General features: G+C 39.3%; 1 protein-coding gene across 1 annotated transcript in view; it reads left to right on the forward strand.

Annotated features, from left to right (window-relative positions):
* CSMD3 (CUB and Sushi multiple domains 3) overlaps nucleotides 1-19,115 on the forward strand; it is a 1,325,501-nt gene that overhangs the window by 1,198,261 nt on the left and 108,125 nt on the right. The window contains exons 49-50 of the mRNA XM_014603846.3: nucleotides 681-827; nucleotides 3,962-4,150. Coding sequence (XP_014459332.1) covers nucleotides 681-827; nucleotides 3,962-4,150 — 336 coding nt within the window. The remainder of the gene's footprint in view (nucleotides 1-680; nucleotides 828-3,961; nucleotides 4,151-19,115) is intronic.

Here is a 19,115-nt window from a genome sequence, read left to right on the forward strand (position 1 = left end):
TTTAGATACTCTTTTATATATATTCCTTTACCACCCCTAAATCCTTAAGATTTGTGCATGCCATTACTATTTTGCTTGTTTGTTTTTTTATTCATTTCTCTAACTAGAGGTCAACAACCTTTTGGAGTGACAGGCTGGGCATTTGCAACATAGCTGCTGCCATGGGCTGCCTATCACCCACCCCTACCCTCAGTCCCCTGCTGCTCTGATCCCCTCCCTGCTCTGTGCAGCCCTTTGCTTACTGGGTGCCACCAAAAACCATGCCAAATGTCAAACGGGAATGACAAATGTAGTGTCAAGGGCACAGAACAAGAGGCTTTAAGTTGCCACATTAATTTCTCCCATGCCTCCTACCCTGCTTCCAAATCAGACCTTCATAGGCTGATCCAAGCCCTTTGTGAGCCAGATCCAGCCCATGGACTGTACATTGCCAACCCTTGGTCTAAATAAGCATTCTTTAACTTGGTGAGAAGTATTGGATTACATCATTTATTTCCAACCTACATTACTTGTATGTTTAAAAATGAACGCATGTGCAATGCATTCTGTAATACACTGCATGTCGCTACTGTAAACTCCATTATTACATTTCTTTCATTTACCAGTTGCTTAAGGTACATTTTTTATATTGCTAATTTTAAAGTTTTCATTTTCCCTTTTTTTCATCCTCTTGTATCCAGGTCCAAATAGTCACAGCCCATTGCTTATTTCCCTTAGTGGAGACTACTCATCCACTCTCAATATAACCAGCAATAGTCATGAAGTGTTTCTTCGTTGGTCAGCAGATCACGGCACAAACAAAAAAGGTTTCAGGATAAGATATATAGGTATGTACGTCAAATGTGTATCTGTGTATATTTCCCCAGTCTACATAACTTCATTGTGGAACAGACTTGCTTATGTTAAAAGATGCTCTAGGCTGGTTTTATGTCACTAGACTTTCAAAATACAAAAGGAAATCAAATATGTTTTATATTTGAACCAGACAAAATTGATTCAGTGTAAAGTAATATTCTAAGTGGGATTTATAAAAAAAAATATGCTCTTATAAAGAGTCTGTGCTTAAATTTATAATGTTCAGAACAACAACAACAACAAAAATAGTAGTGACCTGGGGTCTTGTTTTTCATTAAATCTGGACATGACTTAATTTGACTTCTAACCAAAGGGGACAGAGTTCCTGCAACGTGCACAGAGCAGGGCATAAGAGAAGTGCTGTGCTGGGGAAGCGACCAGACTTGTTCTAATGATGGAACCCTAAATACAGTACATATTTTGCCATTGTTTGATAAACAAGTATCATATTGGTTAAATCTTCAGTAGTGCTACCTGGCACGACTCCTGGCTGCTACTTTATTCACAGAAAAAGAAGCAACAAAGATTAAACAAAAGATGGATAAATACAACAAAGGTAGTCATTGCCTCCAGGTTACTGAGGAATGCTCTGCCTTCCATCCTGCCATCCTTGTATGACATAGCAGCATAGACCTTCTCATGGCAAGAGCCTGAATTATTGTCATAGGAAAACAAGTGATTGGTATTTAATTTCTATTCAGTTACTGGAATACTTTCCACCAATGAATACATTTTTTCTTCTTGTGCCTTCATGGTGATTTCAGCCAAAAGTTTAGAAGAAGCATTTGATCCATTAAATTTAAAGTTCAGAAGAAGTAGAAAGACACTTGATACTGAGGCAAAGAATGTGTCAAAGAGAAAAATAAAAACTTACCCTCATTGCTTCAATTGAATATGTTAATTGACATAAACATAGGTTGATACTTAACACCTAAATGCTATAATTACACACAACATACATTTTTTTTTTTTGAGGAATTGTCATGGGGATTACACAAAGTTTAGGTTTTCATTAATGATTCTAACACTGGACTCTTGCAAAAAATCCATAGGCAATTAAAGACAGTACTGCGGACTAAAAATACTGGGAGAATCACTTGTAAAACAATGTAACTGCCAATACTGAGGACATTAGTAGCAGTATATTATTTCACTTTGTAAAGGAGACAAAGCAGTGGAGAATAAATCTGGAAACTTTCTATTTACTATGCATTTGTGTCTCATCTCCATTTTCAGTTAATTCAAATAAAGCAGGAAAATAATTAGCCTTGACACAAAAGTCTGTCAAATAGGGTCTGCTCCTTACTACTTAAAGGGAAGCAGATTTTTGGGAGATAAAATGTGTTTACAGTGTAGTCAGATGGAGTTCACCGATGCTTAGACACAACATATTACAATGTATTTATTTTCTCTATCCGTGAGGCCTCCTCGATCCTTTGTAGGGTTTGGAAAGACAACCCTAAGGCTCTGTTTATAAGGAATATGTAAAGCAGATTCTCAACACTTCAGCTGGAAATAATGGTTGGTGGACCACAAGGAGGGAAGGAGGTGACTTGGTTTTATGTCACTAGCAAATACTGTAGAAACCACCAGCAAACAGGATGGATCCCTGTTTTTCATGATAAAAATAAAGTTAAGCCTGTATTAACTAAATTTGTATTAGTTCATTAGTTTTTGTTGACTTTATAGAAAAGAAGTTATGAATATAAGAAATATAATCTGAAACAAAAAAATCTTTGTTTATACTTTGCTCTTTTGATTCATTCAGAGCATTTTGCTTAATAGTAACTATTTATATAATTATTTTTAAATTGTCACAGGACAAAATATTTGTGTGTTATGTTATTTAACTGAGAAATTAGTATTGTACAGTTGTGCAAACGAGTAATGACTTCATCTTTGCCATCTTGCATCCAAATCCCTGAAGACTTATAAAAGTCTTATGGTTTACTTTCAGTAATATCACTTCCTGAAGAAATTACTCTTCATTGTAGATAAGGGGGCAGAACAAGGGCCTTTAGCATGTTTTATTAGTCCTTGTATAAGGATTATACAATTTTAAGTGCACAGCCCCTCTGGGCTCACTATATACATCTATAAACCAGTAGTACCTTGTGTGGAGTACTTGGCATTAAATTTGCCTCAGTGACTAGAAATGAACAAAAAAGGTCCAATTATCTTTTTACTACAACAACAAATGGATAACAAACAATGAATGAAAACCTTATAAGAAAACATTAAAAACCACAATAGATGTACCTTATACTGCTCCTTAATGGCAAATTAGCTGCAAACCAGCTTTACCGTCCCTGAGAACTCCTTGTATTCTGAGTTTGTAATAGGGAACCAAAAAAGAAGGAAAAAAATCTAAACTGAAGTAACTGCTCCTGGGTACCTCCACTCTGTTTCAATTCTTAATGCTCAGTTCTTGACATTCATGCCTGAAACTCTAGGTTACACGGGATCCACTACCTTCTTACTGTAGCTATTCAACCCTCTGAGAGGTGCTATCAGTACTGGTTGAATACACCTTCATTGGGCCTCTGGATGGATCCAATGGACCTGTGGATCCACAATTTATATTTGGATCCAATTTACATTTTTTTTCCCCATCAGGGCCTCAGATCAGGGTGCATGTGTCTCTGGTTGAGAGAAAAGTTATTAAAATTTCCTGGGACCTCTTTCAGTTCCTGGGTTACTGGATAGATTTTTTTTTACTCTGACAGCAGGAGCCTTGATCAGTCAACGTTTTCTACTGAGCACACCAGTTCAGACAAGCAGATTCTGCCCCTCCTCACAAAGAGTCTCATAGAACTCACCCCCCCCGGGGGGGGGGGCGGGGGCAACATCCCACACACTCTCAAACCTACTTGCTAGGATAGTGGTTACTTCCCTCATCCTCAGTGGTACACCCTACATATCCATTAGCCACCCACATTTCTCAAGAGGGTCTTCCAGGCCTTCTAAAGATGGCTGCATTTTGAAAAGTTCCCTCCTATAGCACAGACATGTACTTGCAGAATTTAGTAAGAGATTGTGAAAAAATTGAATAAGATAATCAGATTTAGGTACTAAATTTAACACAGGATATTGTTTTCTTTTAAAGCTCTTTATTGCAGTACTCCAGAGTCCCCTCCCCATGGATTCATTGTCAGTCAGACAGGTGGACAGCTAAACAGTGTCGTTCGTTGGGCTTGTGATCGAGGTTTTAGGCTTGTTGGGAAAAGTACTGCTGTGTGCAGGAAATCTCCACATGGATATTATACATGGGATGCACCAGTTCCAGCTTGTCAAGGTAAATATGCTTAGTCCTAAATTGATTTATACACATTACTAAACTCTTTTCTTATCTTCTGATTTGGGCCATCAGGTTTTCTGAGTTAAAGTGAATAAAAAGGAAAAAAAAAAATTACAAATATTCTGTATGTAAGCACAACTCCTCAGTAATGGAATCCTACAAACACCAATTATAAATCAAATATTTTAACAGACTCTATTCAGGTTAGCAACTACTGATTTTATAATGTCACTGTGTGTCACATTTTGCAAACAGAGAATGATAAAAAATGTAGGTTCATCACTAAAAACTGGAGCTGAACCTTTTTGGAGGTTGAGAAAAGTTTACTTAATTTAGCTTGTTTATTTGTTGGCTTGCTTTTTTCTTTCACTTTCCTTAGTATTGAGTTTTTCTTCTGGGACTAGTAGTAGAAGCATCAAAGAACAGAACACTTGTGTTATCATTCTTGGTTAAGACTGACACAGCAACTATATAAAACTAAAAAGTATTGAGACTGGTAAAGAAAGAAAAGAAAAATTGATTTTTTTTAAAAAATTGAACCAGCTCATCATTTTTATGTCTGTTTAATCTGTTGAGGTTCAAAATTGTTTTTATTTATGTATGTATGTATGTATTTTGAAGAATAGCTTGGAGCAGAATTCTTCAAATTAACTTCAAATTAATTAATATATATATTATGTCTTTGAAATAACATTAAAGTGCAATATGTTTTCCTTAGCAATGAGATGGAAACGATTATTTAAATAACAACTTAGTAAAATTTTATAGCAATTTTGTAGAAATGCTATTGTGCTCATAATGTGTATCTGCGTTCATAATTGCCTAGGAAATGATTGGGATCTTGCCCATGAAAAAGTGCAAAGATATTGTCTACATTTTGTACAGTTTCTTCTGTAGCAAGGATTTTATGTCACCATACTGCATAACGTGGAAAGAAGTGATAATTCTTTTTTGTATTCGTACAGAGTTCGTACATCCTGCCAATCACATAAGCACAGAAATGACAGACCTTCATTAGGGATGTTTCAACCAAGTGCTACCTAAATGCATGCAGACACTACCTTCCTGCTGACCTTTTGAGAGAAGTGAAATTTAAATTTATTCAATGTTAATTCCCCACAAGTAGTTTCATGCAATAAACTTTTTAACTGGTTGTTTTTCTAGATATAATCCCCCTCCCCCTCCTGCCATCTCTATCAACTTTGAAGCAAACTCCATGTCAACAGCTGCTGTGATTATTTATATTCTATAAAGATATAAAAAGCTAGAATGTTTTTTCCCAAATTTCAAGTGCCCAAAATGAAATGCAATTTTATATTTGCTCTGTGCTATTTTTTAACCTTTTTTGATTGTTGGTAAATAAATATGTATGAGGACATTTTTCATGAGTGCTAGCCATAAATCTTGATCAGACTTTTAACTACATGACTCAAGCAACTTGGAGGTGGAGTTATGTTTACTAAATAAAAATTCTATATTTAATTAACATATTTATTAAAGCTTATAAATGGAAATAAATGCATAACTGAAACCTAGATTTTAAGAACAAATTAGAAGACATATTTATTAATTGCTTCAGAGTTGATCATGTACACAGATTATTACACAAACTGTTAAAGATTTTAAATTTAGTATAATTTTAAGTTAATTAAATGCCAATTAATTACAGTTAAGTATTTTATGAGGGTTAACTATGATGCATGCTAAGAACTGAATTATTCCCTGAGATGTCTCTATTTCCAGTAGGTCCCTGTTCATAAAAGGTGGTCACAGAAGTGCTATGTCTCCATGACTCATGTTCTATTAGAGAACTCAGATTCTGCCTAAATGTCTCAGAGTCTACTTATATTGTAGGACTGTACGAAGCTTTGGTCCCTGATTCGATTCAGTGGAGATTCAGCCCAATTCGGTGGCTGAATCTCAGAATCCAAATCGAATCAAGAGACCCTTTAATCTCTTCAAATCAAATTGGAAGCCTCTGAATCGATTCAGAGAGATTCAATGATTCAGACACAGACACAGCTTTAAATTTTTCTACATACCTCAAGGTACCAGGCACCTCGTGAATGCTGAGATGCTGGGGCACATGGAGTGTCCCACAGGAGCACAGGGAGGCTCCACAGCACACCCAGCAGCAGACCGGGAAGTGGGCCAGAAGCACTTCTGGTCCACTTCTGTGTCTGCTGGGGAGCTCACCCCCTGACTCAGTGACTGGTGCCTCCTAGGCCCCCCCATGGTCAATCACTGACCCAGAGAGATGCGGGGGGCACAGGGAGCAGTGCACTCAGCTTCTGGCCCACTTCTGGGTTCACTGCTGAGCATGTGGGGGGGCTCACTGCACTCCTGTGGGACACTCCATCCGCCCCATCATCTCAGTGATCATGAGCCATGCCTGGCACCTTGAGGTATAAAGAAAAAACATCTAAAGCCGTGCTTATGGCCGAATCGCTGATTCTCTGAATCAGCATCGAATCTTCAGATATGGATTCAGCTGAATCGAATCAGGGACAGTGATCTGAATCAACAAATCTAATTGCTGTCTCTGATTTGGGCCGATCTGAATCGAATATGACCCATTTTGCACACCGCTACTACATAGCTGTAGAAGTGGTTGCTACTGGTTAGACTGTATTTAAGGCATCCATAAAATGATCTCATTTAGTTTTGTATTCAGGCATCACAGCATCCCCTTGCTTCAGATTTAAATTTTGGCCTCATGACTCCAGGTTTCTATACCCTTGCACCTAAAACACAGTCACTGAACTTTTGTAACACACTTTGATATTTGCTATTTATTTGGAAAATAATTGCACTCATTGCATTGTTCATGCTGTTATATGGGAGAATGGAATTACCCTAAATATAGTACCGCATTCTTTGAGTAAGGAATAGTGCATTCCAGAGCTCCCAGGTACATAAACTAAGAGCACAGCCCTTCTGCTCTTTTAAGACCATGCAGCTTGGGCTCCTTTTGCCAGCTGTGCAAGTTTTTGAAGATGAATTTCAAGGCCATGACCCCAATCTTCTCTTCTATTCATGGAGTAACTATCAAAGCCACTTTCAACTGGATCTTGCAGGTCTGAACTCAGGAACTGGTTACAGCAAAGATAAAGTGAACCAGAAACCCTCCCACACTTTGCACACCATAGAAGGGAAAACATGCATTCTGACCCTTAAAGTGCATTTCTATAGTAATGCATCCTATTCTGTGCTAATCCCAGTCATTTAATAATCTCTTGTTCTGTAGTAGTCCTAGTTCATCTGTTGATCAGTGATTTCTAGTCAAGTCCAATGATCAGGTCAGTTTAAGTGTATTTTAGTTATTGATAAACAGGATGATGCAGTCAAATACATCAGAGAAAAAAAAAGGGGCTTGTAAATCCAAATTCCCAGAATGAGTTATAAATCTTTAATATGATTTTCCTCCATCCTACTTTTTCAGAGTTACTGACACTACATCCATTTCTACATAAGCATTTGTGGTGTACAAAATCCATACATGATAGATTATTTAAAACAATGTCATCTTCATAAATATGGACACAAATTACACAAGGGCATGTGTATATCCATACCCTCAGACACATCTGTCTTCTGCATTTATAGCTGTGCACTACAGACATTAGAATATGAATGTATTGTCTGAGTGTCCAGCGTAGTTTTTAATTATGCAAAGTGGCTGCAAACCTAAGTCAGTCAGTAGGAGGTTCCAGCAGTTTACTGAACACCATTATGATGACAGAGCTCTGAAAGAGTGAGTGGAATTGCAGTGTGAATACAGTCATTAACTTATAAATATAGAAATCAAAGTTTATAATTCATATAAAGTGTTTTAATATTTATAAAAAATCCTCAATCCTCAGCTTCTTCAGTTCCTTCCAAAGAGTTTAAAAATATCTTCTCATTAGTTATTGATTATATTCCCTGACGTAATATCAACATTACTTGTACTTGACTCCATGTATTTATTTAGCTGTTTACCTCACTGATAGATGATGTCTCGCACAGTCCTATCCACAAATCAATGGTAATTTGTGTAATTTCTTGTGCAGACACAATGCTGTGAAGCTGAAATTTAGGAAAAATGTGTCAAGCAAACAAAGCAACACATAAGAAAATCTGAAAGATTCCCCTGCCTATTTCTCAGTATTATAAAGTATAGTGGCTGTAGTGATTGGTATGCCAAAGATGCTAACCCATAAAAGAAAAAGTACAGAATGTATTGACCTGAGTGTTAAAATCATACTCTTCAATGTACAGTAACACATTTTTTTCCTTAAGGAAATAACATTTGACAGGCAAAATGCTCATTTTTTATAGTGGGAAGGGAAAAAAAGTTGGTATGCAGCATGGTAAAAAGAACATTATTATTTACTTCTAGAATTTTTGATACGGTTCTTTCAGACATAATATGCAAAAATGGATACAATATTTGGGTTTAGTTTTGGTTTATTTGTTTGTTTCTGACAAGGAGTGATATATTGATTCCACAGAACACAACTGCACACAAACAGCTGTACAGATCATTTGATGGCATCCTGGATGCCAAAGAAATTACTGTTAATTATTACAATGATTTGCATGGGAATTCAGAGGAAATTCAGTTTTCTTTATCCTTGTTCTTATTTTCTATAGTGAGGAAAGTGAACAACACTGTTGAAATACTGAAGTCCAGATTAGTGAGCCTCTGGAGAGTTTTTCAGGCAGCTTGGTTTGAGTCTGTTGCTGGTAAACAATTGAAGCAAGCATGGATCTATAATGTTGTCCATTTAATGCTGACACCAGTCACTGACTGACTGGGTTAAATCCTATTTCTCTTTCCTACATGGCATTGGGCATAGCTATATAACTTCAGTTTTTGGAATTTATGTGCAGTTTGAAACTTAGTTTTGCCCCCACTAGCCTACTGACCATGTTCACTAGCACTAAACACTTTTTGGGTGGCTTCATGGGGAAATAGGGTTACCCAAGTATGGTTACAACGTTGAACAAGTCCTAATGTGTAATCTGAGGGGGGAAAAAAAACAAAACAGCTTTTAGTAGTTGAGGAGGAGTGCAAGGGGGAAGCTTTTCACCTTTTAGCTCAATAGACTATTGAAATGATTCATCGTATCATAGAAAAGTAGGGCTGTTAGGGAACTCCAGAGGTCATCTAGTCCAACCATCTGCATAAAGCAGAATAATCCCTATCCAAAACATCCTAAACAAATCCATTATCTAATTTTTTAGCAAAACTACACAGTCAACCCTGACAAAACTCAAGATATAAAACCTGAACCTGCTACAGGTAAAGTAAGGAACCACAGTGGCCAATGTACTGCTTCTGTAAAGGTTGTTAATATACGCCTGAGAGATCTGAGGAAGAGGGCCACATCCTCCATTACAGACTCCCCAATCCATGCTAATTTGACCATCAGGCAAAATTCCTTCCTGACTCCAAATTTGGCAGTTGGTCTGACACTGAGCAGAAGTGCCTGACTCTCTAGCCAGTAACCTCTGGGCTTAAGTTCCAGCAGAAACATTGGTATATCCCTGTCAAAATCCAGGTCAGGTCCCAGAGGACTGAAAAAGGGCCAATGTGGTCCCTATTTTCAAGAAGGGGAGGAAGGAGTTTCTGAGTAATTATAGGCCAGTTAGTCTCACCTCCCTCCTTGGAAAGGTCTTTGAAAAAATTATGAAGGATCATATTTGTGGGAGTCCAGCAAGAAAAATAATGCAGCAGGGAAACCAGCATGGATTTTTAGCAGGTAGATCATGCCTGACCCATCTGGTTTCATTTTATGACAGGGCCACAAAATGCTTAGAGGCAGGAGTAGAGGTGGATGTCGTTTTCTTGAACTTTAGCAAGACCTTCGATATGGTATCTCATCCTATTGTCATAAATAAATTAAGAGGTTGTGACAGATGTTTATATGGTCTGGTGGGTGGCAAATTGGCTTAGTGGTCACACCCAGAGAGTGGTGATAGATGGGTCGGCATTGACCTGGAAGGATGTGAGTAGTGGGGTCCCGCAGGGTTCAGTCCTTGGACCTGTACTCTTCAATATCTTCATTAGTTACTTGGATATGGGTGTGACTCTGTCCAAGTTTGCAGATGATGCTAAATTGTGAGGTGAAGTGCACACTCTGGAGGGTAGGGAATGATTGCAGGCAGACCTGGACAGTTTAGAAAAGTGGGCAGTACACAATGACATGTGCAGAGTGCTGCACCTGGGGTGCAAAAATATCCAGCACATCAACTGGCTGTGAAGTGACCCTCTCAGCAGCACAGAAGTGGAAAAGGATCTTGGAGTCATAGTGGACTCCAAGATGAACATAAGTCATCAGTGTGACAGAATCATCAGCAAAGCTAACCGCACTTTATCATGCATCAGCAGTTGCATGACAAATAGATCCAAGGACGTGATACATCCCCTTTGTGTGGCATTGGTCAGACTGCAGTTGGAGCACTGCATCCCTGTGAGGAGATGCTGAGGGACCTGGACCTCTTCAGCCTCTGCAAGAGAAGGCTGAGAGGTGATCTTGTGGCCATCTACAAATTCATTAGGGGGACACAGCAAGGGATCGGAGATGCTCCCTTCCCCAGGGCACCTCTTGGACTAACAAGGAACAATGGTCACAAACTGACAGAAAGCAGGTTTTAGGCTAGGTATCAGGAAAAACTTCTTCATGGTAAGGCTGGCTAAAATTTGGAATGGCTTCCAAGGGAGGTGGTGCTCTCACCTACCTTGAGAGTCTTTAAGAGAAGGCTGGATAGGCATCTGGCTGGCGCCATCTGACCCCAGCGGTCCTTCCTGCCTAGGTAGAGGTTCAGACTTGATGATCTGTTGAGGTCCCTTCTGACCCTAGCATCTGTGAACCAATGAAACTATAGTCTTCTGAATGTTAAGTATCAGTCCCATTTTCTTGCATGTCTCATTAAAGAAGTTGACAATTGCCTGAAGATCTGCTCCTGAGTGAGCACTTACTACAGCATTATCAGTGTGCTGGAGCTCAGTGACTGAGTTCTGGATGGTCTTGGTTTGGACTTGGAGTCAGCTGATATTAAACAATTTATCATCCATTTGGTAATTTAGTTCCACTTATTGGTGGTTAGATGTAGCATCTTAGTAAGGAATATCAAGGAAGGTGTTGGAGTGATGATGCAGCCTTGTTTAACTCCCATCTTAATCTCTAAGGGATATGTGGTATATCCATTACTTAGAACAATTGCTCACATACTGTCATGGTGCAGTCAAGGAATGGTGTTGAATTTTGGTGGGCATCCATACTTCAGAAGGATCCTTCATAGTGCTTCTCAGCTGACAGAGTCAAAGACTTTTGTAAGGTCAAAGAAGGTCATGTAAAGAGGTTTCTGTTGTTCCAAGCATTTTTGTGCATCTGGTGGGAAATAAAGATCATATCAGCTGTGACTCTTGATGATTGAAACCCACACTGAGATTCCAGGAGGAGCTCTTCAGCAAGCGGAAGGAGATGGTTCAGGAGGGTTCTTGCAATGACCTTTCCTGTAGTGGACAGCGAGATGATCCTTCTGTAATTTCCACATGCAGACCTGTCTCCCTTCTTGAAAATAGTCAAGATCATGGCATCCCTAAAGTCATCTGGGATTTTTCATCATTCCAGGTCCTTAAGATGAGGTTATGGAGCTGTGATGTAAGCTCCTCCTCCCTCTGTTTGAAGATGTCAGCAGGGACTCCATCAGATCCAAATGCCTTGTTATTTTCCATCTGCTTCATGGATTTCTTCATCTCATCAATGGTTGGAGGGATTCTGAGATAATTTTTGACTGGATGTTGTGGGATGGAATTGAGAGTACTGTCATCAATAACAGTCTCAACTGAGAAAGTCTTCCAAATTCACCTTCCAATGAGTTTTGATGGCTCCCCTTTCCTTGATAATATCTTCTGCATCCCTCAGATCACAGTGGGGTTGGAGCCTGAGCTCTGGGACCATTGATGGCTTTGGCAGCACTGAAAAAACTGCATACTGTGGATGTCAGCCTTCCTATAGTCAAGTTATATCATGTCCACTGTTCTCCCCACATCCACAGAGCCAGTAATTTCATCATAGAAGGCAATCAGGTTGGTCAGGCATGACTTGCCCTTGATTAATCCATGTTGATTGTTCCTAATCACCACCTTCTCCTCCAAGTGCTTAGAAATGGATTACTTCAGGACTTGCTCCAAGATTTTTCTAGGAACTGAGTTATTGGCATGTAGTTTCTTGGATCCTCCTCCTTCCCTTTCTTAAATATGGGCACTATATTTGGCCTTTTTCTACTAATCTGGGACCTTTCCCAATCACCACGTATTTTCAAAGATAATTCTCAGTGGCTCTGCAATCACATTAGCCAACTTCTTCAGCACCCTTGGATGCATTGTGTCCAGCCCCATGTACTTGTACATATCCTGCTTTTCTAAATAGCCCATAACCTGTTTATTTTGCCGCTGGCAGCTGCTCACCTTCTGTGTTGTCAAATGCAGTAGTCTGGGAACTGACTTTGCCTGTGAAGATGGAGGTAAGAAAGGCATTGAGCACTTCAGCCTTTTCTGCATCATCTGTCACTAGCTTGCCTCCCCCATTTAGTAAGAGACCCACACTTTCCATGATCTTCCTCTCATTACTAACATACTTAGGAATACCCATCTTGTTACCCTTCATGTCCCTTGTTAGCTGCAACTGCAGTTGCATTTTGGCTTTTTTGATTCCATCCTTATATGCCTGATCAATACTCTTATACTCTTTCTTATTCATTTGTCCAAGTTTCCACTTCTTGTAAGCTTCCTCTTTGTGTTTTAGCTCAATGAAGAGTTCCCTGCTAAGCCAAGCTGGTCTTCTGCCATACTTGCTAGTCTTCCTGTGCATCAGGATGTTTCATCCCTGCACTCTCAGTAAGGTTTCTTTAAAGTACAGCCAGGTGTCCTGGACTCCTTTCCCACTCAGTCTGGCCTCCTGGGGGATCCTGCTCATCAGTTCCCTGAGGGAGTCACAATCTGCTTCTCTGAACTTTAGGATCCTTGTTCTGGTGCTCTCATTTCATTCTTCCTTTCCTCAGGATTGTAAACTCAATCATCTCATGGTTGCTAGTGCCCAAGTTGCTGTCCACTACTACATTCCCTACCAATTCTTCCCTAAAAAGAACATTGCCCCTAGTTGGCCTTTCCAACATTTGCACCAGGAAGGTGTCCCCAACACTTTCCAAAAACTTCCTAGATTGCCTGTCCAGGTTCTTTGGGTAGATGTGATATCTTTTATCAGATCAACAGAGTATTTGGAAAAAAAGTTTGTTGCAAGCTTTCAGGTGCAATCCCCATTCTTTAAGCATAAGAAGTCCCTGTTGTTCTGAGATCTCCAGGGAATGAAAGAAGTTAATATGTGACAGGGATGTCAATGAGAATGTAAAAGGGTGGAAATTAGGAAAACAAAAGATAGAGAAGGGAAGGGAAAGGAGGAGAATAGGGGTGAGAGTGGGGTGGGCCAAAGGTAAGCAAGGGAGACACTACTGTAGTAGTTTTCCAAGGTAGAAAAGAGGCTGTCTGTGAAAAAGTAAACAGATGGAAATTAGGAAGACAACGGATAGAAAAAGAGGGGAGGGGAGGAACGTATGGAAAAGAGAAGTGTAAAAGGTCAGGTCTGTCAGGTGCCATAAATCCAATGTCTATATAGAGCCCATGATTTTTTATATCCAGTATATTTATGAAGTGAAGATCGTAGGCTCATCCAGGAAAGGTGTTTCGTAAGTTATCTTTGGGGATTAGAATTGAGAGACTGGAGAGGGAATGATTGTCTTGTGAGAAGTGTGCACCCACCGGTAATTGGGTATTCTTGTATTTGATGGATTTCTGGCATTCGTTCATGCTAGTGTGCAGTTGTTGTTTGCTTCCTCCTACATATTTTCCATCAAGGCATTTGGTGCACTGGATAAGATATATAACATTTCTGGAGGTGCATGTGTAAGATCCAGGAATGATGATGGTTCTGTTGTAGGGTGTGGTTATTGTGGGAGTGGTGGAGATGTGTTGGCAGTCTATGCATTTGTTGTCCTGTCATGGTCTGGATCCATTGCTTGTGCATTGCTGTATTGCCATCCTAGCAGATGTCAGAGTGATTGAGTTCCTCCATGAGAACCAGGGCCTGTGATCAGGAAACTCATGCTACGAGTTTGAAGAAAGCACCATCAGCGTCATCCCCCTGGTCTGGTGGCCAATAGCAAACACCTGCCACAACATCACACTTATTTCTCTCCCTTCTGACTGTAATCCAGAGATTTTCAACAAGCTTATCTCCAGTTTCATACTGGAGCTCTGAGCAATCATACAGATCTTTTACATAAAGTACAACTCCTCTTCCTCTTCTTCCCTGCCTGCCCTTCTAGAATAGTTTATACCCATGACAGTGCTCAAGTCATGCAAGCTGTCCCATCAAGTCTCTGTTATTCCAGTCACAACATAGTTCCATGACTGTGCAAGGACTTCCAGTTCTTGTTTGTTTCCTGGGCTCCATGCATTCATGTACAGACACCTGAGGTAACTAGCTGATTGCCCTACTTTCTCAGAAAGAATGAAAAAGCCTCCCCTTTTGCCCTCTCCTGCTTGTGCTTCCTTCAGGTCATCTACTTCCACACTTCAGGGCTTTTGTCTCCATCTCCCAGTGAACCTAGTTTAAAGTCCTCCTTACTAGGTTAGTGAGCCTTTCTACAAAGATGCTCTTTTCTATCTTAGTCAGGTCAATCCTGTCTGTTCCTAGCCCTGGCTTGGAAAGCAAGCCTAGAGCTTGCTTTCCAAACCCTTTATTATTTTTGTCACCTGCAGCTGGACTCATAACTTCCTTTTTAAAAGGTGGAGCTCAAAACTGCATACACCTTTGCTACTGCTACATCTCACTACAGACTAATTAGTTCTTGGATCTACCAAGACTTCCAGATCCTCCTGCATTGTGCTTCTATACAGATATACACATTTTGTATTTTTGGTTATTCTTCTTGAGATATAACATCTTGCAGTTGTCAGCATTGAACTTCATCCTGTTATCTCTAGCCCGGCTTTCCAGTCTGTCAAGATCCTTCTGAATTGCGTTCCTATCCTCCAGCATATCCACAGTCCTTCCCAGTTTCACGTCATCTGCAAATTTGCTCAAAAATCTCTCAATTCCAGCATTCAAATCTTTAATAAACAAGTTGAACAGCACTGGGCCCAGGACAGACCCCTGTGTGACTCCACTCAAAACCTCCTCCCATTCTGACATGAATATATTTAAAATTACACTGGGTGGCATGCTAATTTCTGTTAGCTTCCAAATCCTAACTTTCTAGCCCTGTAAGCTGGTGGTGAGGTTATTGCCTTGCATGTTCAAAGAATTTGAGAGCAACAAGAGTGGTGATGTCAGGGTAAATTAAATTGTGCAAATTTTTGTGTCGAGTAAATCTGCTCTTTAAATGAAGGAGACAGAACAGAGCCAGCCCATAATTGTAGGTATTACTGATCTGCTCATTCAAGAGTCAGAAGTTTTATAGTGCTGTGGCATTTTAGGATCTTTGATGTCTTGAACAGTAACCCATGCCCCTGTAGACCATCATAGGTTATAGATACATCTATCAAACTTTAGGTTCTGTTGTAACCCAGGCTCTTTGTTGTAATGGCAAGAACCTGTTTTCAGCATCGTAATTCTGATTTTGAAGATGGGGTGATGGGAGGAGAGATTGGCCAGTAACACTCTCCTAACTAAGTTGGTTATCAGAGAGCTTTCCTTTTCCCCCATATTTGAGAGGGGTGATGGACAAGTGTTTACCCCAAAGAGGCAGAGAATGTCTCCAGTGACTGGCTGGGTGCAGCATGCTTGCATTTAATACATAGCATAAACTACCTATTTCAAGGTTAGCATTCAGTTTCAATCAACTCCTTTTTATAATGTCCTTTATTAAAGTGTATATAGTTGGTATTAGTTAGAATTCATGTTGTGCATAGATTCTTTTCATAGGATATTTCAGTTTAGAGTTTAAGTAGGTGCTTAGAATGATATTAATTAATAAAGTGTATGGAGTGAATATAGTTGTTATTACTTGCAATTCATGATGTGTATTGCTTTATTTTATTAAGCTATTTCATTTTAGACCTTAATTAAGTGCTTAGAATTCTAATAATATGTCAATTAATGGCTTCCATGGGCTTAATCCCCTGATTAAATCCATGGAAGCCATTAATTGATGCATTATTAAGAATTCTAAGTGGCCATTAATTATTTGAAGGCTTGATCAAGCCTACAGAAGCCATTAACGGCCACTTAGCTTGTTTAATAATGCATCAATTAATGGCATCTATGGGCTTAATTGTTGCATTCAGCTTGCAGAAGCCATCTGGCAACCTGCAGGGAAGGACTTTTGGGGCCCCTCAGCCAATCAAAGGTATGCGGGGGGGGGGGGGTGCTAGGCTTGGCCCACACAAATGACTGCTTTGCCCCCAGTCTCCCTGCAAAATCCGCCAGCAGCCACCTCAATTTTGGTAGTGCCCTACTCATGAGTAATATGTTTTATGACAACTGTCAAAAGCAGGAAGAGTTTTCTGGAATCTGCTCTGCACTTTACATATCATCTCTATCTTCTCCAGTACATGCAATCTAGGTTGTTTAGTGAAAATTCCAACATATTTAAGTGTAGATTCAGTCAACAGGACTTCATGGCTAATGGGAATAGGGAAGTGTTGACTGTAAGGAAAATTTCTGAATGGAGTTTACGAGTCGTCTTGGAAACACTGCTATCATCTTTCATCAGAAGCAAAGGTTTGGGATCTGTTTGGTGTTCTGTTTAACTGAGTAAAAAGCCCCTGGTTGTTTAGGATCAAAAAAGGAGGAAGACATCTGAAAAGAGGCCCAGTCTGTGAGTTGCTCACTATTTGTATAATTTACACTACCAATTTAGTATGGCTGGTATCTATTGAAGTTATCCAGATACACAGCTATGTAGTATAAAGAATTATTGGTGCCCTCACTATTAAGATTTGGAGTTGGTAAATGTTCATTGCCCAATTCTTATTACAGCAGTAGAGATTCCAAAAACCTTGGATTCATCACATTAATGCTTGATATACAATTATATCATTCATAGCAGCAATTAGTTCATAGCCATGCATTTTGTAGCTACCAGCTTGCTCATTAAAGTGCTTTTATTCTTTCCTTAAAGATGTTAGAATTAATGGAATAATATTTAATGATTTAATGAGCTAAAGTAATATTATGGATCAACATCAATTAACCAGCATTATTGTTTATCTCATGGTGGACCATATCAATAATTTTTTTTTTATGATTGAATTGATATTCATTTCCACTTAAGAAGCAAAGCAGCAGGACTATGACATTTAATATAATATCTTTCTTTTTGTGACTGAGTTACAAAACTCCACTCTGCTTAACAAAACAAGAAAGGATACTTGAAACAAGTATAATGAGTATAAACAAGTATAATGAGTGGAAAGATGCTTAAGGACTAGCCAAGGACTCACAAGCCGCAAGTTCAATTATTTGGTCTTTCACAGACTGAGTGGACACTGTCCACACCTCAGATTCTCTTGTGGAAGTTGGAGATGGACACTAAATGAAGAAACATTATTTGTGGAATGATCTATCAGAGAGTTTTTAACTAAATTTGACAGATTATACAGATAGCTCTAAGACCCACCATATGACTAAAACAGTCTACTAAATTCAATGTTTTTTATATAAGCAAAGAAAAATCTAGCAGTACCTCTTTCATTTGGAAAGGGCTATATCCAAATTAGACGTCAGCATGAAGACCTATTCACCTTTTTAGTGAATAGATGGTGTGGAGCATTTTAGAAACCCTAAGATAGTCATATTGGTATTGTATTCTGCAGTAATGGTACATTCATCACACCAGCAAACTAAGGTTTCCAAGATGAGCAACATTATTTAGAGTCAGTGAAAGGTTTGGTGTTTCAAGTATGTCAGCATTTTCAGTAAATATAGTTCTATCAGCATCACAGCCAGCAACTAACTTTAGGTGTTATATTGCCATTTTCCCCCTTTCAGTGGGCAACCACTATATCAATATCAGGATTGTGCATGACCCCTTTCTCAAACATAAACTGAGAATTGTTTTGCCTTTTGAGAAAAATGTGTGGCTATTTTATTATGCAGTAGTTTTCATGGGCAGAGATTCTCATTTTTTTATATCTGGTGACATCATACAGATATGATTTTTCATGTGTTTTGTATTGCATAAAGGTTTCGTTTTGTGTGCAATATATTCTCATTTACAATGGGGTTTTTTTTGTTTTTTTTTTTTCTCTCATAGATTCATAGACATTAGGGCTAGAAGGGACCTCACAAAACCATCGGGTCCAGCCCCTGCCCAAAGGACAGGAAGTTTGCTGGGGTCAAATGATCCCAGCAAGATAAGCGTCCAAGTGTGTTTTAAAGGTTTCCAGAGTAGGTGCTTGCACCACTCCTGGGGGGAGTCTATTCCAGACTCTGGGGACTTGGATGGTAAAGAAGTTTTTTCTTATGTCCAGTTTAAAACGGTCTTCCCAGAGTTTATGACCATGTAGGCCTGTGGGGTCAGGCCAACTCTCAGGATATTAGTATTGCGCTGTTCGACAGGAGGGTGTGACACAATTGCACATATACAAACACACAAATAAGTTAGGTGCACACACACACACACACACACACACACACACACACACACACACACTACCAGCTCAGGCACATACACATCCAAACCAGCCTAGGCACATGCATACCTATCACCAATTCAAGCACATACACTATTATACTATACACCACAAAAGTTAAACACAGATCGCTAATTGGTATATCATGCACACAATGCCATATATGTATGGCACTCTCACACTAGCAACACAGATACACTTATGTTCAAAATGACCAGTCTAGGTTCCTGCACACCTATCACCAGTTTAAGCCCATACACGCTACACACACCAAAT

The sequence above is a fragment of the Alligator mississippiensis genome, chromosome 3 (assembly GCF_030867095.1).
Source record: "Alligator mississippiensis isolate rAllMis1 chromosome 3, rAllMis1, whole genome shotgun sequence".
NCBI lineage: Eukaryota > Metazoa > Chordata > Crocodylia > Alligatoridae > Alligator > Alligator mississippiensis.